The sequence below is a fragment of the Ictidomys tridecemlineatus genome, chromosome 12, assembly GCF_052094955.1.
Source record: "Ictidomys tridecemlineatus isolate mIctTri1 chromosome 12, mIctTri1.hap1, whole genome shotgun sequence".
Classification (NCBI taxonomy): Eukaryota; Metazoa; Chordata; class Mammalia; order Rodentia; family Sciuridae; genus Ictidomys; species Ictidomys tridecemlineatus.
In genome coordinates, this window is record NC_135488.1 from 38241061 (window position 1) to 38268091 (window position 27031).

Below are 27031 nucleotides of genomic sequence, written 5' to 3' on the forward strand. Positions count from 1 at the left end.
GTTCTGTATGTCCAAAATATGATGATTATCTATTTGTCAAGACAAGTTACCAAGTCATTCTGCCTTGGCACTGACACTCAAATTGGAGTAGCTCAGGACAAACTGTTGCTTTATAAAATGGAGTGACTAAGGGCTAGGCACTGCTGTTCTACATAACATGGGAGTAATTTGGAGCAGGACACAGCCTGCTCTTCACAGGGGGCCATCATCCCATCCCTTAACTCTCCACTGGCTTTCTCAAGTGCTGCCTCCAGGTGCTGAACTGAGCTGCTCCAGCAGGTAGCCTGCACCAAGAGCCAGAGTGTGACACTTGGACCCCCTCAGCTCAGCCACACCTTGCTGAATGGAGCCACAGGGTAAACCCAGGTGAAACCAGCTTGCTCACATAATTCTTAGAGATAATAAGTCATGATGTTTGAGGCGCTTTATCACACTGCAATAACTAGCTGAAATCTTGGCTTTTGAGAGAATTTCCCGTCTGGCTGAAGGGAAGGACTTTTTTGCCAACAATGAGTACAACCCAATGTGTCTGCTTTTTGATCCACTCAGTCCAACTTATTACCATCTCTGTGTTGCGAATGCCAACGTTTATTCCTTTAAATGCAATTTTTCTTTCAAAAATGATTTGAATTTTCCCTTTTGAGTTACCTGCCAATTGAACTGAGAGTCCACGCAGTCAGTAAAGAGCACTTGCTGGTACTCTGGCGGGCTGGGACCTGAGTGCTTTGGGTTTCTGGGGTCTCCCCCTGAACAAGCCTAGGAAATGCCCCTTCCACCTGGCGCACCTGCCTCTCCTACCTTCGCCCCGGGACGGCCGTTATCTCTGTGCTCTCACACAGCGAACTGCCATCAGAGCTGGGACTTTATAACAAAATTTCGATACTTTTATTCAAACGTGGCCTACGACCCCGTCTCAAATGTGGTTTTGCGTTAGTTGGCACGTCCCGAGGGAGCCTTCGGAATCCCGCCCGGCGACCTCCTAGGCAAACAGGGCACGCTCGGGAGGTAGCCACGCCTCCTCCGGCCCTCGTGGGCGGGCCGGGCCGGGGCACCGCCTCTGCTCGTGGGCGGGGCTTGGGGTGATGCGCGTCGCGTGCGCAGCCGCTGAGCGTCCGGGTCGACCCGTTCTTCTCCCGTACCAGTCCTCCCCGGCGGGTAGGTGCTACCGGAAGCAGCAGGTGAGAGAAGCCGGAAGCGGATCTAACGCGAACGGCGCGTGGTGGCGGGTGGAAACCGGCCCAGCGGGGCGCTCGGGGTTCTTCGGGCGGCGGGCAAGGACAAAGTTCCCCGGGACGGGTTCTGCGTGCGCGCGCCTCTGGCCTTCAGGGGCCGGTGCTGCAGGCTCTGCAGCTTGTGCTCCGCGCTCGGCACGACCTCATGGCTCTGTTAAGAGCGGCCGAGCCCGAGCCCCGGTCGGGTGTGTCAGGTGGCAAAGTAGATGTCTGGGTAAGGTTTTATGATTAGCCGGGATTATGCTATTTTTGTTTTTTTAAATCTGTTTTCTGTTTGGTGATGGGGAAGTATGTTTGGCAGTGCACAGTGACAACGAAGCGTCCCGCAGAACAGGGACAGGAGAGCGTCTTCTGAGGAAAACGTGTACGGTTCGTAATTACAGGGTGGTTGGTAATTACAGGGTTAGAGTAGATATGCAAAGCGATTTAAAAAAAAATTTTTTTTGCTAGTCTTTCAAAGTCTTAGCTATATCCCGGCAACTATCATTTAGTCCGTACCTATCTGCCACAGGAGCACAGAGCCAAAGAGAGGCACACCTGTCCCAGCGAATCCAAAGCTCCCCAAGGAGTAAACACTGTCCTGGCTTAAGAGTAGAATCTTTCCTGGTCCCAGGAATTGAGGTGGTTTCCTCTGGACCCATCCCATCTAATATTGAGATCATATAACTCAGTTTTTTGGTTCTGATGCATATTTACCAAAGTTAAGATAAATAGCCTTACCTGTAGTCCTATAGCAAGTAGTTGGGCAGGCCTAGAGGAATCTCTCTCTGGTCAGTAGTTTATGATTCTCTCTGTAAATCAGTAAGTTCACATTTAGGTTTTCTTGGACATACCTTTCTTTCTACTTTTCTCTGTGTGATACTTGTTATCCTTTAGGGCCCAGTTATAATGTTACATTCTCACTAAGGCCTAGAATAGTTTGTTACATAAGCATTCAACCTAACTCCTTAATCTTTGTCCCCATGTCATCTTTTTTTAAAGATGAGTAGTTTAACAATTCTATTTGAAATTGAAGCCTAATGATTCTTGCATATACATTTTCAGTCTTCCCTCTCCCAGCTTTAGTTTTTCTTTGTCCTACAGACCTTACCCCCCTTAATTACTTGGCTTACTGATAAATCCCAAGTGGTAAGAAGAGTACATGTCATATAGTTGATGCAGAATTTGTCAAATTAATACCTGTGCTGGGTTGTGTTTCATTCATAATATATACACAGTGCCTGGATGAATGGAGAGTTTGGCGCTATTAAAATACATGAATTAGAGATCAATTCATGATCCATACATTGAATCAATACATGAATCAGATCAGTTATAGAACCCTAGCAAATATTATTTTTGACCAATATTTTGTGGATTATGGTTAATTTTTCAAAGTAAATGCCACTTTATTGCATCTTGGTTATGAGTCATTGTACACTTGAGAGAACATAATGTTTTATGACTGGAACAGAAAAACAGATGGGAAGGAACACTATAATAACAGTTAACGTTTCCATGCAGTTCATATTGGCCACACAGGAATGGTTTATATGTAATAACCTAATTCTCTTAACCATTCTGTGAGGTCTGAGATAGTTGAAGCAGCCAGAAGTTAACTACTTTCCTAGGGTTATTCAGTTAGTAAGCAGCAGAGCCACAATTAAAATTTAAGATCTTAACTACTTTGCTATCCTGCCACACTCTGCATATATTAACAAGACTATGTCACAAGGTCTTTGAGAATCTCTTCCACAAACACTTTCTGGCTCATTAGTGTCCAACATACCACCGACCCATTTGTCACTGTTTCTCCCTTGGATCACATTGGAAGGGGATCCTTTCTGCTCCTTCTGAACTCTGGATCCCAGCACCATCACTTTCTCAAGGAGCTCCCTTCACCAATGTTACCCTCTTCTTCCAGTTGTCCTACCAGCAACATCTAAACATGCTTCGGTCTCTTGCATGTTAGGTTATCTCCTAACTTCACATTTCTTCTATTGCCCTAGCTTCTCCATTTTACAACTAGAATATATTCATTGAATCACTGTGGACCTCCCAGTCACTCAGCATACCTGGTTTTTGCCAAGATCACTAATAACTTTCTTAATGAAGATCTATTTTCAGCATCTTACCTCCTTGAAACTTCCATAATGCCCTATTTAAAATTTTTCTTCTTATTATTCTCAGTTTTCTTTGGGAGCTCTCCCTCCCTTCTCTTCATATCTGTTAAATGTTGCTGCTCTTTAGGGTTGTGTTGAAGACTCTGAGTCTGCTTACAGAACCCTCCTGAGACAATCTAATCTTCTCCCATGGCCTTGGTTACTTTCTTTTCAGCCCTGTCCCATTGGCTGACAAATAATCATAGACACTTAAGTTCAACACAATTAAATGAACCAAATATTTTCACCCCATACCTCCTCTTCCTGTGAGACCTGTACATTATCAGTTAACTACTCTTTTTGTCTCTAGTCTAGCCTTTCTTTAGTCCATGCACAACACTGTGGAGATAGTTTTGTATGACTCAACACTTTTTTGCTTAAAACACATCAGTAGATCATAGCTGCCTTCACAGAGAATCCATATGTTTTAGGATTACATGAACTTGTCTCCTCCCTTCTCTGTCTTCTTACTACCTGTGCCTAGCAGGCACTCCATAAATATTTATTGAATGAGTACAAGACTTTATCAAACTCATACAGAACCAAGAACAAGGAGATTAACCAAAGAAATGCAATCTGAGTGCAGAGACTTCCTAGGACAGTAGAGCTGTGAGCATCAGTGAAGCTAGAATACTGTTAGTGTAACTGTCTCTTAGGAAGGAGTACCCAAAACATGCCTTAGTAGTAGAAGATTCTGATAGTTTCAGCCTTTGTATATGCCTTTGCATATGCTACTCCCATCAACCATCAAATTTCAACACTGTTCAAGTATCCCTTCCTCTATTAAACTCTGCAGATGTTTCTTAGGGGAAGGTATAAACTGGTTTTTCTTTTCTAGTCTCTAGTCTAGCCTTTCTTTAATTCATACTAATTTAATATTGACCTAAGTAAAAGTTATGCTGGCAGTAAATCATATATTCCAAGTTGAAATAGGAATTATTTTTATAACATTGTAAAGACATAATTAGAACTTTCCATAGAGACGTTCATGAATACATTGTTGATAATACAGGAAAACTAGAAAAAAAAGCAATATAGACTAAGAAACTGAGTAAACTGGCTTTTTTTTTTTTTTTTTTTTTTTTAATGGTACTGGCAGTTGAACCTAGGGCTTTACATATGCTAGTCACTGAGCTACATGACCAGCCCAGTGCTTTTAATTTGAGGAGGGTTTTGCTAAGTTATACATTGTGACTGGCCTTGAACTTGTGAACTGATATATTTAATAACAAAATATTACATAGTCATTAAACCTGATTTTAAAATAGATTTAATGTAGAACGAGAGCCAGGCACAATGATGTATACACCTGTAGTCCCAGCTACTTGGGATGCTGAGACAGGAAGGTCATTTGAACTCAGGAGTTTGAGGCCAGCCTGGGCAACATAGTAAGACATCTTAAAAATAAAAATAAAAAAATCATTTATATGTATATACATAATTCCCAGAAGACATAAAATGGGTTGTTTATACCAAAATGTTAATTGTGGTTCTTTTCAGCGGTGGGATTATGTTTTCTGTTCTTTTGCTTACCTGTTGTTTCCTCATTTTTTTTCAATAACATGTATCATGAATTCAAAATAATTTGGCTTTGGTATGTGTAATGTATTTGCTGCATCCTTTTTTGTTTGAAAAATCTGTGCCTTCATTTCAACTGAAATTATTGAATTTTATCTTCTTTTTTTTTAAAGTACTTTGTTATAGAGTTGCAAAGACTAAAAAGCTAACAGGCAAGAAAAGCAATCGGACTGGACACCTAGTTAAGTTTGAATCAAATAACCAATAACTGATAGCTAGAAGGTAGAATTTAATTTTCCTTTTTTCATTGAATTAATTTGTTTTTTTGTCTTTCATTTTTAAAAGCATGCTGATCCCATTTTCAGTGAAGAACTGCTTCCAGTTGCTTTGTAATCACAAGATTCCAGCAGCAGGCTTTAAAAACACTACAAAAGGTGGGCTCATTTTACAGTCAATTTCCAATGATGTATATCAAAATCTGGCTGTAGAAGACTGGATCCATGACCATGTAAACCTAGAAGGCAAGCCAATTCTTTTCTTTTGGAGAAATTCTCCCTGTGTTGTGATTGGTAGGCATCAAAATCCTTGGCAAGAATGTAACCTGAATCTGATGAGAAAAGAAGGTATAAAACTGGCTAGGAGAAGAAGTGGAGGAGGAACAGTCTACCATGATATGGGTAATATCAATTTGACTTTCTTTACAACCAAAAAAAAGTATGATAGAATGGACAATCTGAAATTAATTGTGAGAGCACTGAATGCTGTCCAACCCCAGCTGGATGTTCAGGCTACCAAAAGATTTGACCTTTTACTTGATGGTCAGTTTAAAATCTCAGGAACAGCCTCAAAGATTGGCCGGACTACTGCTTATCACCATTGTACCTTATTATGTAGTACTGATGGAACCTCTTTGTCTTCTTCACTAAAGAGCCCTTACCAAGGGATCAAGAGCAATGCCACTACTAGCATACCTTCTTTAGTGAAAAATCTTTTGGAGAAAGATCCCACTCTGACCTCTGAAGTACTGATGAATGCTATTGCTGCAGAGTATGCTGCTTATCATCAAATTGATAATCACATTAATCTAATAAATCCAACTGATGAAACACTGTTTCCTGGAATAAATAGCAAAGCCAAAGAACTACAAACTTGGGAATGGATATATGGCAAAACACCAAAGTTTAGTATAGACACTACTTTGGATGTGTTATATGAGCAGTCACACTTGGAAATTAAATTATTCATAGATATAAAGAATGGAAGAATTGAAATCTGCAATATTGAAGCACCTGATCATTGGATACCACTGGCTATATGTGACAAGTTAAATTCAAGTTTTATTGGCAGCAAGTTTTGCCCAACTGAAACTACCATGCTGACAAACATTTTACTTAGAACATACCCAGAAGACCATGAACTACATAGTAAATGGGATATTCTTTGTGAAAAAATTAGAGGAATAATGTGACTCCAAGTAACTATTTATATTGTCAGTTTCAATGAGAGAATAAAACTTTTAAATGCATTGTATGTCTAAAAAACAAAAAAGCTGAGTGCACTGGCATCTGCTTGTAATCCCAGCACTTGGGAGGCTGAGGCAGGAGGGACACTGAAGTTCAGGAGTTCAGCGTCAGCCTGGACAACAGTGAGGACCATGTCTGGGGAAAAAAGCCTAGTCTCTTTCAGTAACTTCTCCCCATTTGAAATTCTTTATTATCTGTTCTTGTCCATCTTCTCTTTTGACATTTAGAATACGCTTTCTTCATTGATTTAGTTCCTGGCACACATTTATATTTCAGCTCCTTCACTTCTTATTGCCTTGGAAATGTATACCACAGTAGACAGTCCAGCTTCATAATTGCTTGTTTTCATACCTCTGTTGCCACCTCTAATATCATAATCTCTAAAATTCTCTCATATTTAAAATATTTTCTTGTCTTTCCATCTTCTCTCACTAAATGAAACCCATTACATTTTTCCCAGCCTTTGACTTTAATCTCTCCTACCTTCATTTCTTTCCCTCATCAAGCCTGAATTATTTCAAGTATACTGTACTTTCTTACCAGTGTTTTCATCTGCTTTTCTCCCTTTACCTACCATTGCCACTTAAAAAAAAAAAAAAAAAATGTCCAGACAATCGGTTTTCTATTTCTATACCTAGATGACAAGCAATCCATCATATAATCATGACAAGCAGTCCATCATAAAATCATATAATCATGCAGATTTGCCCAATTTCATATTTAAAGTTTTTAACTTACCACATCTTTCTGTTGGTGTCAGATTCATCTTGTCTTTCGTTGACTTCCTCTCATTCTAAATTTTGCAGTACTGGTGATTGAATCCTTGGCCTTACGCATGCTAGGCAAGCATTCTCTGAGCTACATGTCCAGCCATTTTTTTTTTTCTTAAATTTTGAGATGGTCTTGCTAAATTGCTCAGGCTGGTTTCTAACTTGTGACCCTCCTGCCTCAACCTCACAAGTAGCTGGGATAAGAAGTGTGTGCCACTATGCCCGGCATTCCTCTCATTCTCAGGCATCTTATTCCTAAAGGTTACCACTCTCACAGGCTCCAGAATTCCACTAGTCTTTGTAAGGAAAATAAAATAAGGGTGACACAGACATAAGATGCAGAGGCAGGAAAAGTGACTGCTTGTCTAAGTGGCCACATTTATTTATATCAATAATTTACATTAGATCATTAGTACCATATCTACATTATTGTTTATAGAGTGTCAGTAAGGTTGCTTATTCTGCAGTTACAGTTACAATATGCAATGTCAGGACATTTGTACAGCTCTTAAGAAAATCCATTGTATAAAGTTACTATTATGTGGACAGATTTAGGTTCAGTGAATCATTGTGGTTTTCTACAAGAGAGTCCCTATATTCCCCAGGAGCTGTGTGCCTGAGTTGAAGGTCGAAGCTGATAGGACTTTAACAGCTTTCTTGTGAAGGACATCTCTAAAGCAGCCTGGCATCCCGTGACTTTACACAGAAGTTTCCCAGCAGCCAGGCATTCTGTGCCTTTGCACAGGAACTTCCTAGCCACCAAGCATGCCACAATCACAAAGTTTATCAGAGACCCCCAATCCCAAACACAGAGCCCTTACAAGTCTTCACAAACCTTGATTGTTAATTTGTTGAGAGTTGAAGTCTTCAGAAATGAGTCTTTTAGCTCCAGGTTCTCTACTTCAATATTTATCTTTTCTTTCAATCTCAGGAGGAAGTGCTGCCCTTGCCCTTAGTATAACCTCTCTAATTAAACCTGGATTTTTCCTCTCCTGCTTGTGTTTGGGACTTGCACCATTATATCTTCTTTATCTTGCATTTGTCTTCCCACATTTACTGGATCCTTAACCAGAATGAATGAACATGTCTCCCTTTTCCCAAAACATTCCTGCTCAAGATGCTTGTGAAAAGATTCTCAATGTTTTCATTACAAAATTTTTTCAGAGTATCATTCTTGTTGACCATTTCCTGTCTCTACAGCTGATTAATTCACATACTGCTTTTATTTCTAAAATATACTGTGTGTTAGTATTGAGTGCCTACTGTGTCAAGCACTAGACTAGATATAGGATGTTCATAGGGAGTTAAAAAGACATGATCACTGACCTCAGGAACTGACAGTTTAGTATAATGCCTTTCAGACATTTTAAAAATCAGACCAAAATAAAAAAATATATTTTACATTGTGCCTTAACACACATTTATCCATACCTAATAAGCTTAACAATACAATGCTTGTTCCTTACTATTTACTTCTCTGATATTTTCCATTTTATTTTGTCTTTTAAAAATTGGTGCTGTGTGCAGTGGCACATACCTGTAATCCCAATGGCTCAGGAGGCTGAGGCAGAAGGATTGCAAGTTCAAAGACAGCCTCAACAAAAGCAAGGCCCTAAGCAACTCAGTGAGACCTTGTCTCTAAATAAAATACAAAATAGGGCTAGGATGTGGCTCAGTGGTCAAGTGCCCCTAAGTTCTATCCCTGGTGCCCGTTCCCTCCCACACACAGAAAAAATTGGTCTTTTTTGTTGGGGGTACTGTGGATGGAACCTAGGGGCACTTAAGCACTCAGCCACAACCCCAGCCCTTTTTTACTTTTTATTGTTCTTATCACTCATTAATATATCAAGACCTCAGTTTTAAAATCTTTGGCTTAGGAGAAGATAATTAGTTACAAATAATTAATTACAAGATAAAAATGGTATTAAGGAAAAGCTGAGATAGTGGTAAACAGGCAATAATAGGGGTTACCTAGGTAGAACTACCAGGAAGATGACATTTAAACAGGATAAGAAGAAAGCCATGCAAAGTGGGTGGATGGGGAGGAGAGTATTCAAGGTTATGTCAGTTATTGCTGTGTAACAAACCATTCTAAAACTTGGTAGCTTAAAACAAGAATCATTTTACTCATAAATATATAATTTGAACAGGATTTGGAAGGGATAGCATATTTGATCCAACAGCATTAACTAGGAGAATTTAACTGGAGCCAGAAATATCTTTCAAGATAGCTTATTCACTAGCAAAAGAGTTGGTTGTATGCTGGCAGCTCTTTGGGGACTGGACTGAGGGCTTTGGTTCCTCTCCATGTGGACTGCCTGGACTTCTTCACAAGCAGGTGGATGGGTTCTAAGAACCAGCAACCAAAGAAGCAGGGCAGAACCTGTTTTATGCCACAGCTTTGGAAGTAATATAGTATAACTTCTGGGGTCTCAAGCACAAATTCAAGGAGAGGGAACACAGTTATTCATCCCCACAGAAGGAATTTCATAGTCATTAAGATCTGCAATGAGATTTCAATGGCAAGTACAATTTGCCAAACAGAATAGCATACAGGAAGACTAAAGCAGGAAAGACTGGGCTTCTTGACAGTGTTGAGGGAATAGGCAAACAAGGTGGAAAATCAGGCAAGGTGAAGGTGGAGATGGGTAGAGACCAGATCATGTAGAGACTGATAGGCTACAGGAGAGTTTCGTCTTAAGTGCAAGAAGAAGTTTTAATAAAGATTACTGTTCTGTGGAGAATGGACTGGAATGAAGCAAGATTAGGAGTGGCCAGTAGTTGGAAGCTACTGCTGAGGTACAGGCAAGTGCCATGGAAAGAAGAGGACAGTGTTCAGCCCTTGTTAAAAATTAAGGATGGCGGGGATGGGGCTGTAGCTCAGTGGCAGAGTGCTTGCCTAGCATGTGTGAGGCGCTGGGTTCGATCCTCAACACCACATTAAAAAAAAAAAAAAAAACCCTAAGGCATGCTGTCCATCTACAACTATAAAAAAAAAATATTTTTTTAATATTTATTTTTCAGTTCTCGGCGGACACAACATCTTTGTTTGTATGTGGTGCTGAGGATTGAACCCGGGCCGCACACATGCCAGGCGAGCGTGCTACCGCTTGACCCACATCCCCAGCCCTATTAAAAAAAAATTAAAAATTAGGGATAGCAATGAGTTGAAATGCATTCTGCTGTCATATATAACTAATTAGAACAAATTTTTTAAAAGAAAAAATGAGGGATGGATGCTTCCTATTTTCAGGACATGGCTTAATTTTGGTTCATTTAAAAAGGAAATAATGAGACAATATTAACTTGCTAGGGCTACCATAACACCCACTGATTGGATGGCTCCAAGTTCAAGATAAGGTGTCTTACGAGACCTTGGCTTGTGGACAAGCACCCCATATTCCCACAGCTTCCCTCTGAATGCATGCATATCTGTGACCAAATTTTCTCCTCTTAGGACTTCAGTCACATGGATTAAGACCCACTCAAACACTTCATTTTAACTCAGTTGCCTCTTTAACAACCTGATCTCTACATATGGCTACATTTTTCTATTTTTTAGAGAGGAAGAACAGGTGTGCATGCAGGGTTCTGCCTACAACAGGTTATTTCAAAGCAGGGATGGCCTAGTGAGGGAGATTTTAATTTCACAAATATAATTTGTGAGGGCATGGGTACAAGAGCTAGGCTGTGCCAGTCAGAGGCACCTGCTCCAAACTTTGAAAGTAGTGATGCAGAGAACCCTAAATGGATGAAAACCCTTAGACAGTCCAGGAGCCTGACTTTCTGGGGTAGTAAAGGCAGTGAGGCTGGCAGTGGCAGTGCCAGTAACAGAAGTGATGTAGGCTACCACATCCATCCCTTATCACAGGGTGACATGATTAGTTCAGGGTTTCAGATCTTCCCTGCAAAGCCTCCGCATTCAGTCAATAACTCTCATGGTGATGGTTTAAACCACTTACCAGCCTTTTAATGCTCCCCACATACATCCTGCTTACATCAAGTAGCAGCAGTTTTTATTGCTTTTTACTAAGAAAACTTACTGTTACAGTCACTCCAGGAAAGTATGGGTTGAAGAAAAGCGGTTACTACCTACTTCAGGGGAACTGTAGTGTTTTTTTTTTTTTTTTTTTTTTTTTGTTTTGTGTCTAGAATCAAACCCAGGGCCTTGAACATGCTAAGCACATACTCTACCACTAAGCGAGCACCCTTGACCCCAACTGTACTGTTCAAAAGGAAGGATGGAAGAGAAATGCATGTTTCCCAGAAGCTGAGTTTCAAGAAGACAAGGGCCAGCTTGGTCACATGCCCCCAAAGGTCAAGTAATACGAAGGTGTTAAGAAGTGCTAATTAGATATGGTGATATGGAGGTCACTATTGAGCTTACCAAAAGCAATTTCAGTGGAGTGACTGGGACAGCAGCAAGTGAAGTGGTGGAAAGTATGAACAGTTGGTGCATACTTTTTTAGAGAAACCTTTTAAGAAGTTGGTTCATGAAGAACAAAAAGTAGGGCAGCACCTGGTTAGGGATGTGCACATTGGCAGGAAAGACCAGTGAATGGTGCTCAAAGAGCCAGCTACTCAATGAGGCTAAAGGGCAGTTCAGGGTCACTGCTGAAAATCACACCATCTTTCTTACATATCAGGAATCTTAAAACTTTTTATATGTTGTCAATTTGATCTTTCATGTTTCTAAACTTCATTTATGGTTCCTTTTTTTTTCTTTTTTTAGTTGTCAATAGATCTTTATTTTATTTATTTATATGTGGTGCTGAGAATTGAACCCAGGGCCTCAAATATGCTACACAAGTGCTCTACCATTGAGCCACAACCCTAGCCCTGGGTCCTTCTGTTTTAATATATGATCTGTTCTTTTGCTCTTCCTTTGATAGTTCCTGGGTTTTGTGTTATGTTTATATATTTAGTAGGGGTTTAAAAATACACTTGGGTTTTCCATTTAATTAGTTTTCATTCATTCATTTAGGATTATTTAAGTAGAGCAGGACAGAGATCTAATATTTTTTCCAACCACTAAACTGACATGTTTATTACATATTATTTGAACCCACAGACTGACTTTCTGTTTCTAATTTCTTTATTGTATTCCACTGTTTAGCCATTCCTATGCCCATTCATGTTTAAAGAATTATTGTAGCTGTGTCTTATAATTGTGTCGAGCAAGTCTCCTAGTGCTAGTCTTCTTCATCATCTAATTTATGAACCAATTTAAGAACTGACAGGAGACCTTCCATTCAAGAATGTAATTTAGGAGCTGGGACTATAGCTCAGTGGCAGTGCTTGCCTAGCATATGAGAGGCACTGGGTTTGATCCTTAGTACCACATAAAAATAAAAAAATAAAATAAAAACATACTATCCACCTACAACTAAAAAAAAATGTAATTTTTCTTTCTAGATTTCTGAGTTTTCTTATATCTTTCTGTAAAACTTGTAGTTGTTCCTTTAGTTCTTATACTTCCTTGACATATTTAAGCTTGCACCTGGTAGCCTTCTAGTGTTCTAATTTGATCTGGGGGCCCCATATATCTAGAATAATGGAACTTTTCCTTAAATACTCTCTCAGCCAGGGTGCCTTCCCCCTCCCATGCTGGGATTGAATTCAGGGCCCACTGAGCTAAATCCCCTGCTTTAGATGGGATTTTTGTAGGAACTGAATGAAAAATAATTTAGAGGGTTGTAGACTGCAGATTCTCTACAGTGACATGTACATGTCTAGAAATCAGTATTATTATTATTTTTTAATATTTATTTTTTAGTTGTAGGTGGACACACAATATCTTTATTTCAATTTGATGTGGTGCTGAGGATCGAACCCAGTGCTCATGTGTGCTAGGCGAGTGCTCTACCACTGAGCCACAACCCCAGCCCCTAGAAATCAGTATTATTTTAATAGGAAGGTAGAGATGTCCTCACCCAAATGAAAAGCTGTGCCACTTCCACACCATGAGGATAAGCTAAGATGCTGAAAGGAACTTTTGTTAGGCCTAAAATCCAAGTATTCTCAGACTCTGAATTTTTCAGGTTTAGCATTATCAGCTTCTAAACCTGAAAGCATCAAAGAAAAGTATCAGGAAACTTTCTGTAATTCCTTCCTAGCCTTTTGTTGGAGACCAGCTCCAACAGGGGTCTCAGGAGACCCCCTGTTGGAGCTGGTCTCCGACAAAAGGAGTCGGTGAAAGAGGGGTGGAGAAACAACACAGACACCAAAGTGAAGGTATTGATCCCAATCTTTACTTGTGAAGTTGATCATATATACTTTTCATTTTGGCAGGGTCACAGTACTTTGTGGTTACAAAACAAGAATCATTATCCAAAGAAACAAAATATTACGTAGTTACAATTAGAATAGAAGAATGTATCTTGGCTTATGCATAAGCAAGCATTTGTACTTTCAGTTTGCGTTTTGTTTTGAGCTGTTTCTGCTTAGTTAACTTTTAATAATAGTTACAAATGTCCCAAACTATTGGCCTATACCTTGACTATTCTTTCTTGACTTACTGACTGGAACCGGTGCCATGGTTACGGCAAGTGGTTGACTTGTTATTACTTTTAATCAAACAAAAGTAAGAGCACAAACCATTGTGCACAGGAACAAGAACAAGTTGCCCAGTACCAAGCACTAATTTGTCTTCTTAACATTAATTTTTCTTCTCTAGATTTTAATTTAATTTCTCAAAAACTTCCTTGACAGGAATACAGGGAGTTTTTCATTAGACATTAACAATTTACACTCCACAGCTGAATCACTGCATTTAGAGCAAACAGATCTATGCTTTAGAAGTAGTTGCATTAATTGGGAAAGTCATGTTTTTTCCTTCATACTTAATGGTCATATGAGAAATTGCAACTATACTTATTAAAGGAATACAAAAACAAATCAGCCCATTCCCAGAAACATACTGTGCTCCTCCAGAGGATGGATGCCTTGCGCCATCCACCTCAGTAGGGCCTTGCCATTGCCTGAGTCAGGGGAGGGGCGCAGCAGCCTTTTATACCAATTCAATCATGTACCTACTGGCTCATGAAAGCAAAACAAACCTAATGTCTGAGCCTGCCCAGGACAGCCAAAGGTCTCTACCTGGCTTTGTTCCTCCATGCTAAGAATATTCTTGTTCATATTCTTTGTTCCTCTCTGTTGGCATATTCTCCAGATGTTTATGTGTGCACTCTCCAGTACTGAATCCTGGGGTACTTGTTTTCCTCTGGCTTAGTTTATTCTTTAATTTGTGCACTGCCCATTGCCTCCAGCATATATTTCCTCTTCCAGCCTGTGATCATGAAAACTAGTCTTTGTCCCCAACCAATCACCTGGCATCTGGATGGATGAGCTTATCTAGAACAGTTGATTCTGAGCTGTAAGGCTTTATAAAGGTGTCAGCCAAGGTGAATGAGGGGCAGTGTGCATCAGGATGACTTAATGAGTTGATCTGCCTTCATGGGGCTAGGTAATGAGACCACGGAGTGTTGGTGAATGTCTGCCAAAGACAATTTTTAAAATTTTAATAGTTAATATTATACTTTTGTTTTTGTTCTTTTGGTGAGGGAGCCGGGGGTAAACACTGGAGATCAAACCCCAGGACCTTGCAAATGCTAAGCATGCACTCTACCACTGAGCTATATCCCCAGCCACTCTGTTTTATCTGGTTACTACCCATCCCCCACCCCAAACCCATCTCTCTTAAGATCACTGTAAACTATGATTTTCCCTCTTGAACTCTAAACTCCCAGGAGCAATAATAACACCCAGGTCACATCATAAGAGATGCTCATTATCTGTTGACTTATTTTCCAATGCCAAATAGAGAAAAAGCTGGCAAAATCTTAACCAGCTATGACTATATAAAAAGAAACACTGTAGACCTATTGAGTTTGCCAAAATATCTGATTGTTCCTACAGTTGACACACAGAATTCATAAATGAGTAGAAATGTAAGTGTATTGTTAATTCATTTATTATAGGAAAGGTCTATTCATAGTAAAAAAATAATTTATAAAAAATCTTATGTTCACTTGCTATAGTTTAAATATGTTCCCCAAGAGTTCATGTGTTGGAAACATGGTCCCCAGTACAGCAGTGTTGAGGTGGGACCTTTGGAAGATGACTGGGTCTTGAGGGCTGTGCCTCACGGGAGTGGCTTTGTTAAGCTCTCTGGCATGCTTGCTTTGTCTTGCCATGTGATGCCGTCCTCCATGTGCAGAAAGAAGGTCCTCACCAGTTGCCAGCACCATGTTCTTAAGATGTCTTAGCCTCCACCAAGAGCTAAATAAACCTCTATTCTTTATAAATTATCCAGCCTGTGGTATTCAGGTATAGCAACAGAAAATGGACTAAGATATCACTGAAAGTAGAAATATATATTGACTAGGCCACTATCCATCATATTTTTTTTGTATGCTTGTTATGAAAAATGTCCACTGTTGTTTCATGACATGGCCTCAGGTCAAAATCATGGTATCCAAGGGGAAAACGACCCTAGGAAGAAAAATACATATACATATACATAAAAGTTATACAAAAACAGCACTAAACACTAACTCATAAAATTATGTCCTACCTGCAGTTTCTTTCTTTTTCCTTTTTTTTGCTATCAGGAATTGAGCCTGGGGCACTTAACCAATGAGCAATATCCCTGGTGCTTTTAATATTTTATTTAGAGATAGGATCTCGCTATGTTGCTAAAGTTGGCTTTGAACTTGGCAATCCTCCTACCTCAGTCTTCCAAGCTGCTGGGATTATAGGCATTTGCCATCATGCCTAGCTTCCTACCTGCAGTTTCTTAAAATAATCAAGTCCCCTTCCGATCTTAATCATCCATCCATTGTTGAACCTATTGAAATTAATATAGAGTATTATATTCAAGGCATTAAAGTCAGACAATTATTAAAGCTGTATTGTGTTAAGTATGAGCAAAATTTCCCCCTAACCAAAAAAACCACTTCCTCTAATGACACAAGTTCAATCTAACCTGGGGTTAATCATGGGCTCTGTCTACAATGAAACAAAAGGACCACAGAAATAATTAGCTGATTTGATTAGCTATTAAAAAATCTAACAATTAAATTAAAACTTATTCTTGAATTTCAGCTTGTTGATAAAATTTCCCTGTTCTGCTAACAAGTGGTTACCAAATATATTCAGGGAAGCTGTCGGTCAAGGGATCGAAGTGTTCTGGGGGTTTCCCCACCTGCAGATGGTGAAAGTAAGCAGGAAGAGTCCTGGACCCTTACCCCTGTTGCAACCTCAGCAACTGTATTTTCATCTGTTCTGCATATTTAAGTTAATTTTCATTAAAATTAAGGGTGCCATTGCTATCATCATGAAAACCACTGTTCTAAACAGAGGGAAAATATTATAAAAATAACTGCATATACTGTTTTCTTATTGACTCAGCATACTGCTGTGTCTATCAAAATATCTACTTACCAACTTTAAGGAAAACCACACTAAATATTAATTTCATTAGAAAAGGAATTATTTCAATATCATAATATTTAATGTACCATGCAGAAAAGCAGTACTGCCTCTTCCCACATGACATAGAATATGCAAATTCAATTCAGTTAGGAAATATTATACTCACAGAACAAAGTAAGCTAAGATTTTCCTCTTTTCAAAAGTGAAATTACTAGAACTGAGCTTTATTTGAATTTTGAATATTTAAATATAATATTCACATGCAATTATGACATTTATTAAGAAAAGTTTAAAACATATATTTCAATTGTATAAAAATAAAAATACTGTTCACTAACCTAATTTCTCGGTCATGTATTGAAGAAGAGTATTCTATTTCCAAAAGCACTCCATGTCTACTGAGTGACATTTTTATTTCTTCTAGGCCATTTCTTTGTGACTCTTTCACATACCCCTGCTAAGAGCAAAAATATAATTTGCTGCCTTATTTATTAATATTTTAAATTATCCCTAAGCTATACAATGAATATTGTATAGATAGATTAGTATGAAAAGGTTCTATAGGTGGTCACACAGCATTAGCTGTGGACACAGGTTATCATGTATTATGAGTTGAGTGACTTCATGCAGAAGTTGGCTAGAGTTTGGGCTTAAGAGGCCTACAAGTCTTCGGGCTCTTCAAGATTAAGATGTATCTTTCTGGGCTGGGGATGTGGCTCAAGCGGTAGCGCGCTCGCCTGGCATTCGTGCGACCCGGGTTCGATCCTCAGCACCACATACCAACAAAGATGTTGTGTCCAACAAAGATGTTGTGTCCGCCAAGAACTAAAAAATAAATATTAAAAATTCTCTCTCTCTCTCTCCCCTCTCTCACTCTCTAAAAAAAAAAAAAAAAAAAAAGATGTATCTTTCTTTTTTCTTAATTTTTTTTTAGTTGTTGATGGACCTTTATTATTTATTTATTTATATGGGGTGCTGAGAATCAAACCCAGTGATTCACACATGCTTGGCAAGCGCTCTGCCACTGAGCCACAACCCCAGCCCCCAGATTAAGATGTATCTTTACTGTGTGTATGAAGTTTCTAAAGTCCACTCAGGTGAGACATTCCATGGATTAAGGCCTCTGGTTTCCAGAGAAGAGCCACCTATCATATTTGTCATGCCATCTAAACTGACCACCAGTCCCACTGAATATGATTGTGCTGGGAAGAACAAAGTTCCAGAGATACAGATATTCCAGGAATCCAATGGTGTGCACATCCACCTGAAATGAGGCCTGCTTGACTGAATGCGTCACTGGAGCTGCATGGCGGTAACTATGGGAGGGACCATCTACTGCCTGATAACCCTGTATATAATTTCACCGCCCAAAAATAGATGAGTTGGGCTAGAGAAGATTGGTTTGTCTTTTTTGGCATAAACCCTTTAAATTTTCATTTTTCATGGTTTCTGTACTTTTTTTCCTACTTTGATGGTTTACTCAACTTTTTACAAAAAAAAAAAAAAAAAGATATGAAGACAGTATTTCGGTTTGTTTATATATGTGGTCTTCAAAACTCAGAGCTCATTTGACAGTTAAAATTATTGTTTATATAAATGTACGTACACACACACATACACACACACATGAGTGGTTTTTTTTTTTTTTTTTTTTTTTGGTGGTGCTGGGATTGAACCCAGGGCCTTGTGCATGTGATACAAGCACTCTACCAACTAAGCTATATCTCCAGCCAAAATTATTTTTTATAGAAATGACGCTGTGCTCTGTGTTTTGAGCTCCTGACTTCCCTGGAGGTACTACATGAAGGTTGCACATGGGCTCATTAATGTCCGTCTGTGCTGAGGAATGAATTTTTCAGCATGGAATGCAGAAACCTTCTGGATTTGGATGTGACCAAGGAAGACAGAATTCAAGGCCAGGCACATGAAATGAAGGATCTGAATTAGTAGTCACTTTGGAAATTTTTTCATCTTACAGTAAAATGTTAACAGAAAAATATCTGCAGCATGCCTCTGCTCATTAGGCAGTTTGTTTTGAAGAATTATTTGCCTCATTCCAGATCTTTAGTGAAATTTTATGTGTAACTGTCATGCATTTATTCCACTACGGGACAAAGAGAACAACTGTTCAGTGTTGCATCTTAGACTAGTATCTGTCTTTTTAACACCACAAATTCTCCTTTATGTTTTAAAATGTTATAGCTTTACAAACCCCGAAGGTCAAGAGTTGTATTTTTTATCTTATATATGAACACTAGAAAGGAAAAAAGAAAAAGAAGAGTGGGAATATCATGAAAATTAGAGGGAGATCAGTAGAACAGAGGAAAGGGACCTGGGGTAGGGAGGAGAGAAGAGTGGAAACACTAGGGAATGCCACTGACCAAATTATATTGATACATTGTATGCATGTACAAACATGTAACAACAAATTCTACCAGTATGTACAGCTATAATGTACCAATTAAAAATGTGGAAAAATTATGGCTTTAAATTATGACTTAAATTTTGAGTGAGGAATAAATACATGAATGAAAAAAAAGGTTCTATTAGTTTCTATATCTGTTATTACAAGTTAACTCAAGATTGTGAAGTTGTTTCAAAAACAATAGTTTTTATAAAAATAACTGTTCTTTTTCTAACATGAACATTCACAATTCCAACTTGTCTCCTTATATGTATTTTAGTAATTATCTTTAGGTCATTCAAGTGGGGCTGCCTACTTATTCAAGTAATCCTGGAAATAATGATTATTTAGAAAAACTACTACTTAGGTCAAAATAAAAATAGAGATGCCTTCTATCATTCTGCTAATCCCAGGTAAAGAGACAAAACTGCCCAAAGTGCAGACTGCATGATCACCTCCAAAACACGGAACTAACAAACTACCTAAACTAACAAAGGTTAGCAAAATGGCCAAATAAGGTCAACATCCTAAAATCAACAGCATTTTTCTCAAGATATGCTATGCTTATTATTTAGATAATAAGTTCAATTTCAAGGAAATAGATCTAACCAATACAGTGCATCAAGGTTTTCCTTAATCAGACTATACCTTGTAACCGAATAAAATTAGTAAGTTAAGAAAGTTCTTCCAGATACTTACCTTATCTAGAGAGGTGAGAAGGTGAATAGTTTTTACATTACATGGTTTCTTAATAAGCATCTCACAAAATCGAAGTAAGTTATATAGCTGAAAGACAGCAAGATGGGTTATTAATAGCTAGTATAGTTATCCCTTGGTATTCTGGGACACTGGTTTCAGTGACCCCCACCATACTAAAATCCATGGTTGTTCAAGTCCTTTATATAAAATGTTGCAGTATTTGCACAGAATATCTGTGTACCCTCCTAAATACTTTGAATCTGTAGATACTTATAATAGCATTACCTAATACAATGTAGATCCTATGTAAATAGTTGTTTCACTATTTTGCTTAGGGAATAATGACAAGAAAAAAACTTGGGAATGTTCTATACAGACGTCAAATTATTGGGGGGTGGAGCACCAGGGTTTGAACTCAGGGGCACTCAATCACTGAGCCACATCCCCAGCCCTATTTTATATTTTATGTAGAGACAGGGTCTCACTGAGTTGCTTAGTGCCTTGCTTTTGCTGAGGCTGGCTTTGAACTTGTGATCCTCTTGCCTCAGTTTCCGAGCCACTGAGATTACAGATGTGTGCCACCATGCCTGGCATATGTCAATTTATTTTTAAGAGAATTTTTAATATTTATTTTTTAGTTTTCGGTGGACACAACATCTTTGTATGTGGTGCTGAGGATCGAACTCGGGCCGCACGCATGCCAGGTGATCGTGCTACCGCTTGAGCCACATCCCCAGCCCCCATATGTCAATTTTTTAAAAGATATTTTCAACTTCCTTTGAATCTAGATGTGCAACCCACAAACATGAATGGCTGGTTACACATTTAAAATAACATTTCATTATAGTTTAGTGTATTTCACTTACCTGATGAATCTGTCTAATATAAGGATCTTCTATCCAAACTTCTGTAACTGTCTCATTAAGGTATTCTTTAAAAAGTGTCTCATAACTGAATCCTGTCGCATTCTCTTCTATTTTAATTTGCTTGTGATATTTTCCATCTATAAGACACAAGCTTCAGTAATATGAATTTTTTTTAAATTTTTTTTATTGGTTGTTCACAACATTACAAAGCTCTTGACATATCATATTTAGTAATATGAATTTTTATACATTTTATATTTCACATAGTGATTACTCATGATCAATTAAAAATTAATTTTTAAATTTATTCTCTCAAAAATATTTATTGAATGTCTGTTCTGTACATATTACAAGATGCTACACATACAGAGGTAAATAAGACAAACCACTCCATGAGTGATTCTATCTTCATTAAGGTAGGAAGGGGAAATTCCAGTTCTTGGAACAGGTTTCTGAGCTGGATCCTATAGAGAAAAAAGTTTATTCGAGACAGTACTGTATGTACGAAAGCATCCCATTAGATAACTTTTTGTTACCATGGGTAAAATCACAACTAGTGGCAGCTGGTCCTCTTCAGACTTATCCTTTTTTTTTTTTTTGGTCTTGCAATTTAATAAATTATTAAATACAAACAGCATTAACAGGACATTCAGAAGGCTTTCTTAGCACTAAAAGGTGTTGATGTTTTCTCTCTCTTTTTAATTTTTTGTGCTGGCAATTGAGCCCAGAGCCGTGTATCTGCCAATCACACTACAGAATGTTTTAAGTGGAAACTTATAGTACAACTTAATAATTCAAGTGAAAGACTGGCAATGTCACATAATCAATAGGATAATTCTATTGGTGTTACTAATTTTTGAATAAGTTACTGGAGAACTTTAAAGTTTTTAAAAAATATAACTCTACTGGTAATTTTTAACTTATGTGCTATACACCTTCTCTAAAGTGGTTTGGCCCCTCTGCAGAGTAGTGTTTAGAGGCACTCAGAATGGCCCATTATTTGATGTACTATTGTAGGCTTTCCTAACAAAGCCTACAAAACCAGGTTATACCCAAACCCTGGGAACAGAATTGTTTACTTTTGTACCAAGAAGATTGGGAAAGCACCAAAATCTTCCTGTGGCACATGTCCAGGTGCTGTGAAACCTAAAGTTCTAATGAGATTGAAATGATAAAACAGGTCAGCAGGGTCTAAGTTGGTGTCGGGTACTAAATGTGTCAATGAAAAGACAAGCATGCTTTCTTAATGAGGAGCAGAAAGTTGTTGTGAAAGTGTTGAAAGCAAAAGCACAGAGTCAGCTAAATAAAGGGAAAAAAAAAGAAGCTTTTTAAAGTCAAAAAATAAATAAATAAAAGCTGGGCTAGGGTGTGGCTCAGTGGTAGAACACTTGCCTAGCATGTTCAAGGTCCTGGGTTCAACTACTAGCGCTATAAACAACCAACCCCCAGGCAATCCATGAGCGTGCGGGCGGACACACACACACACACACACACACACAGAGTTGTGATTTGGATTCTGTTCCAAATATTTCCACAGAGATAATGTCAGCAAATATGCATAAATTTTCAAGCCATGCTAGTCATATTATAAGTTATCTTAACTCAGTGCTGATGTGGTATTATATTTCATTGTTTTGGAGGTAAATTTCATTCTATATTTGAACTTGTGGTGAAGAAAGTACAGTTTTATTTCCACTCAAACAGTTCAGTGGAAGTCTGCAGGATATGTCAGTACAGAACACTAGGAAGAGCTGGGCAGCGGATTGTGAGAATGTGGAGGAAAATCAACTAAGGACTGAGGACACTATTTTTGAGGGCTACAGAACCACTGGCCCCAGAGTGCACTTCAGATAAGAGTGGCAATGCCCATTTATACAGATGTCTGTAAACTGGATCTTATGAGTAGGGAATTAAAATCTCACCTCTAATCATTAGGAATACATAACTCTTGAAATATTTTGATTCACAATAAAATCAGAAAGAAGTCCCAGGAGTTTCTTTGGCTACTGTAATGATTTTAGACTTTTAAATAAAATCCAGGATCCATATTCAGTATTTCTCTGTAGTAGTTCTTAAACTGGGTTCCATACACAAGCTTCCTGGGGATCTGCACATTCCTTTTTAAAAATGGCAAAGTTCTGCAGTATGTATAGCTTTCATCAGAAGAGCAAAGGGGGAAAGCACCAAAATCTTCCTGTGGCACATGTCCAGGTAGACTTCAGGGGATTCGTGCTGTGAAACCTAAAGTTCTAATGAGATTGAAATGATAAAACAGGTCAGCAGGTTCTAAGTTGGTGGTGGGTGCTAAATGTGTCAATGAAAAGACAAGCATGCTTTCTTAAAAAAAAAGGTTAAGATAACTTCAATACAGGGAAGAGGAAATGCAGAGTAAATCTATAATCTCCCAGGTTCAAACAGTCCATACCACACAGAGGTCCAAAGGACAAAAGGCAGAAATACTGAGTAAATAGAATATATTACTGTAACTTACAGACACATTTTCTTTCTACTGTTTTTTTTTTTTTTAGTGCTGGGGATTGAACTAAGGGCCTCACATATGCTAGGTTAAGGAAGCACTCTACTACCAAGCCACACCCCAGTCCTGGATACATTTTCTGAAAGTAGTCTTTTTACCTTCTTTTTCTTGATCCACATATTTCTTTATGTTTTCTGCTCTATCCATGTAGCCTGAAATTTTTTCTCTGAGAGTACATTTTTTAGCATCATCTTTGGTCCCTAGAAATTAAAAAAAAAAACAAAAAAACAAACAAACAAAAAAAACTCAAGTCTCAAAACAGTTTTTCTATTTAGTTCAAGCATTATGTCCAGTTTCCCCAAAATTTCCTATTTTAGCACTGTTTGTCTTAGTCCTAAAATATATAGATGCTAAGCTCAAATTCAGCTTGATGCAGGATATTCACTTTTAGTAAGCACCTGAAGCAGCTTTGTTTAGGAATGGGTCTCTGATGCTATCACCCACGGGAAACCAAATCTGGTGGGCTGAGAAAGATACCTTCCTACATATTAAACCTGAGTCCAAGCACTGTTTTGTCCTAATTACCCACAAGTTTTAATTTTTAGCATAATTATAAGATAACAAGAAGTATCTTCCATAAAACCAACTTCTTTCAGACAACTTCATTTATAATTGGCTCAATTATTTTCTCAGCCACCCCGCAAAAAAAAAAGTTATTTTTGACCATGTTGCCAAAAAAATCTTATCTACCCCACCAAATCATTTCTGATTTCTTCTTTTCCTTCCTTTGACATTGCTTATATTTTCCATAATAGTTTCATTTTTAATTTTTCATTTTTTAAGCAAACTTTATTTGAATTTTACCAATTTTTCGACTGTTTTCTTTCTTGGAAAAATAAGTCTGTATTTGTCCACTCAATTTAATTACTTGCCATTTGGTCTTTAGGAATGAAATATTTCTAAGTGATTTCAAAAGCTAAGCTCAGCAATATAGTAGTCTTTTCTAGTTGTACAAAAGTAGTAGTCCTTTCTTAGTCATCGTCTTTGATCAGCTGGCAATGGTAGACACTGTAGGCTACCTTTCAATCATCATGCTTTGATTTTCCAAGGCATGAAACTCTACAGTTATCTTTGATTGCCAATGAAACTTCACCCCCACATCCAATCACGTGCCAATGCTAGTAATTCAACATCTATACTGTCCCCTCCTTATCCTAATATTGATTCCATCTTTGGTTCATTCAGGCCCTATCACCTCTCCTTGGAATACCAGGAGGAACTCTCATTTGTCTGTTGGAATCCAGGGTCTATAGGCTAATATCTATTCTACACCCTTAGCATATTCAGTCATTTATTCAAGAAATAATTAGTGAGAACTTAACTACCTTCCAGACATTGTTCTAAGCACTGGGAATACAGCAGGTAATAAAAGAGACAAAATTCTCCCCTTTAAGTGGGAAGAAAGACAACAATAAAAATAAATTGTTAAAATACATTCAATAGATTATGATAAGTGCTATTAAATTAAAAAAAAAAAAGAAGGCAGACAGGGAGGGCTAGGATGGGGTTGTAACTTTATACTGGAGATCAGGGAAAGTCTCACAAAGGTGTTATTTGTGCAAAGGCCTGTAATAGGAGAGGGAGTGTGTCATGAAAATACATGAGAGAAAGCATATTCCTAAGAAATACTAACACTGAAATACAATTGTAATACTGTCATTCTCTTAGCTTACAGAATGAGTCCAGTGTGATCCAAACCTCTAGCTACTTTAAACTTTTATTTTTTTCTCACTCTTCCTCATACAAACACTGAACCAAACTCAACTATTTATTGGTAAAACAGCCCAAACAATATGCCTATTCTTAGCTGAATTTCTGACCTCTGGAATTCTTTTTCCTCCAAATCCTCTACCAAACACCTCCTCTACCTTTCTATCCCCATTCGACATTTACCTGTTTAAATCCTCATTGCACTTGTCTCTCTCTCCAGACACATTCTCTACATTAAAGTTATCTGCATTGAGGTCTTAACCTGTCTCTGTCATGTCCTGTTTCTGTAATGGCTCTGGGATCAATGAAGCACATTGGAGCAGAACTCCTATGATTCTCCTGTTTCAGATTCCTACAACAGCCAGGATTTCAGCAGGGTTCCACCTGACACTATACCATTTCTCATTTTGTGATTCAGTATAGAAGTCATGAAAGCCTTGGGCTCCACTTGTAGTACTACCATCTCCTAGTGGCAGAACTTGAAAGCTAACTACTCTTTCATGCAATGAAATTAGAATGCCATCAACTCATGATTCATAGAACAATATTAATTATGAAACCAGACCTCACCATCATTATCATCGTCGCCATTAAATAAGTTCTACAAAGGTGTTTAGAGTTTTTGGGGAAAAAAAAAGGCACCAAACTTTGAAGGAAACCCTCTGCTCTCTTAAAGCTTCTGTAAACTTAAATTATAATAAGCTTCAACCAGAAAGCACCCAGGAAATCATCTTAGACCACATTGGGGCTCCTGGATTGGGGTGTAGGGGCTAGTCAATTTACTACCTAATTATTGGGTGTCTTCTATGAGTCAGGGTTGTGCTGAGAGTAAAGGAATTTTGAGTTACTTTTCAATAATGAATAAGTATATAACACAAAAATTCTCATGTGTCTACCTATAATCCTGTGTATTTATTATACTGAATTTCAGTACATCTATTTAGGAAAAAAATTTATTTTTGTTGTTTTAAAGAAAATGTTCAAACAAAATGTTTAAACAAAAAAGCATAGTACTATAATGAACATATTAATTATCCATTATTTGGATTTTAAAAACTGTTAGCAGCTTTGCCTATTTATTTATTTATGCTGGGAATTGAACCTAGGGCCTCCAGCCATGTTGGGGAAGTGCTCTACCACTGAGCTACACCCCCAATCCCAACTTTTAAAAATACTTTTAAGTTGTTGATGGACCTTTATTTTATTTATTTGTATGTGGTGCCGAGAATCAACCCAGTGCCTGACGCATGCCAGGCAAGCGCGCTACCGCTGAGCCACAACCCCAGCCCCCCCTAAACTTTTAAAAAAAATTTCTTGCTTAAGTAAAATTAATACTGATGTCACAATATTTCTTTCTGAAACACTTCAGTCTGCATCTCTAAATATTGACAATTTTCGGGAGAAAAAAATGCTTAACAAAATTAGTAATTTCAGTGTCACCGAATCCACCGAAACTTTCTTAACTGATCGAAAATGTCTCTTAAAAGTTCGTTCAAACCTACCTACCATCTATCAAGGATTACATAGTAATTTTGTTATGTCTCATTAAATGTTTTAAAATCTAGAATAGTACCTCCCCCATTTTCATGATGACATCAATTTCTCACAGACATAAAGAAGAAACCAGGGACTGGGGTCGCTTGCCTGGCATGCGTGAGGCACTGGGTTCGATTCTCAGCACCACGTACAAATAAAAAAAAATAAAGGTCCATCAACAACGAGAGAGAGAGGAGAGAGGAGAGAGAGAGGAGAGAGAGAGGAGAGAGAGAGGAGAGAGAGAGGAGAGGGGAGAGAGAGAGAGAGAGAGAGAAGAAACCAGCCCATTTGTCCTGTAGACATCCACCTTCTTATCTGTTTCCTGGTGGTGTAGAAGAATCACTTTCAGGTTTCATTTCACTGCAGACAAAGCGGAAATCGAAACTTAGGGTCCTTATGCCCTCCGAGGCTCACAGCTCACCTTTCAGAACCTGCAGGAGCAGGTCAATCCCCTCTTGGTAGCACACAAGAGCTTGCTGGTACCGAGACTCCGAATCTAGTTCCACCGCCCGTTTTAGCACAGTGGCCGCAGCCGTCCTCTCCGCATCCAGCGACAACCCGGGCTTGGCCATAATTACAAGAACTCGGCTCAGCCTACCCGGCTCAGCCGCGCCGCCCGGAAGCGGTCACGTGACACAGTGCGCCTGCGCTCTCTCCCTAC

At 38.5% G+C, this 27031-nt stretch overlaps 2 protein-coding genes and 1 pseudogene across 9 annotated transcripts; 2 read left to right on the plus strand and 1 right to left on the minus strand.

The window, feature by feature from the left end:
- The first annotated feature begins 1067 nt into the window (after positions 1-1067).
- Lipt1 (lipoyltransferase 1) lies at positions 1068-6416 on the plus strand. 4 transcript variants are annotated; one of them, XM_005336391.5, is made up of 2 exons: positions 1068-1178; positions 5237-6416. In XM_005336391.5, exon 2 carries the CDS (start codon positions 5238-5240, stop codon positions 6357-6359), a length of 1122 nt encoding a protein of 373 aa, XP_005336448.1. In that variant the 5' UTR covers positions 1068-1178; position 5237; the 3' UTR covers positions 6360-6416. The 4 variants fall into 4 exon arrangements, with proteins under 4 accessions (XP_005336448.1, XP_013218857.1, XP_077884669.1 ...); XM_013363403.4 differs by lacking the exon at positions 1068-1178 and adding an exon at positions 1185-1446; XM_078028543.1 differs by lacking the exon at positions 1068-1178 and adding an exon at positions 1464-1596.
- Positions 6417-15140: 8724 nt separating this feature from the next.
- Mitd1 (microtubule interacting and trafficking domain containing 1) lies at positions 15141-27018 on the minus strand. Of its 5 annotated transcripts, XM_078028544.1 has the most exons (8): positions 26792-26934; positions 23223-23324; positions 20956-21052; positions 20589-20725; positions 19723-19809; positions 16958-17076; positions 15972-16032; positions 15141-15677 (listed from the first exon to the last, which is right to left on the minus strand). In XM_078028544.1, exons 2-8 carry the CDS (start codon positions 23241-23243, stop codon positions 15582-15584), a joined length of 618 nt encoding a protein of 205 aa, XP_077884670.1. In that variant the 5' UTR covers positions 23244-23324; positions 26792-26934; the 3' UTR covers positions 15141-15581. The 5 variants fall into 5 exon arrangements, 4 of the variants coding, with proteins under 4 accessions (XP_077884670.1, XP_005336447.1, XP_021589656.1 ...); XR_013428736.1 differs by lacking the exon at positions 20956-21052 and having other exon boundaries at positions 15760-16032; positions 26792-27018; XM_005336390.5 differs by lacking the exon at positions 20956-21052 and having other exon boundaries at positions 16958-17073; positions 26792-27018.
- On the plus strand, positions 17072-19245 carry LOC101975632 (cytochrome c oxidase subunit 7A2-like, mitochondrial pseudogene; annotated as a pseudogene).
- Positions 27019-27031: the final 13 nt, after the last annotated feature.

Bases quoted from the DNA above. Each gene is read 5' to 3' on its own strand.
- Mitd1 (XM_021733981.3), bottom strand. From the start codon at position 26,942: ATGGCCAAGCCCGGGTTGTCGCTGGATGCGGAGAGGACGGCTGCGGCC. The intron at 20,726-23,222 runs GTAAAAAGACTA...TGTGTCTTATAG, and splicing joins TGTGGATCAAGAAAAAGAAG to ATGGAAAATATCACAAGCAA. The intron at 15,678-15,971 runs GTAGGAAGCTAG...TTTTCTTCCTAG, and splicing joins ATTATTTTAAGAAACTGCAG to GGTCGTTTTCCCCTTGGATA.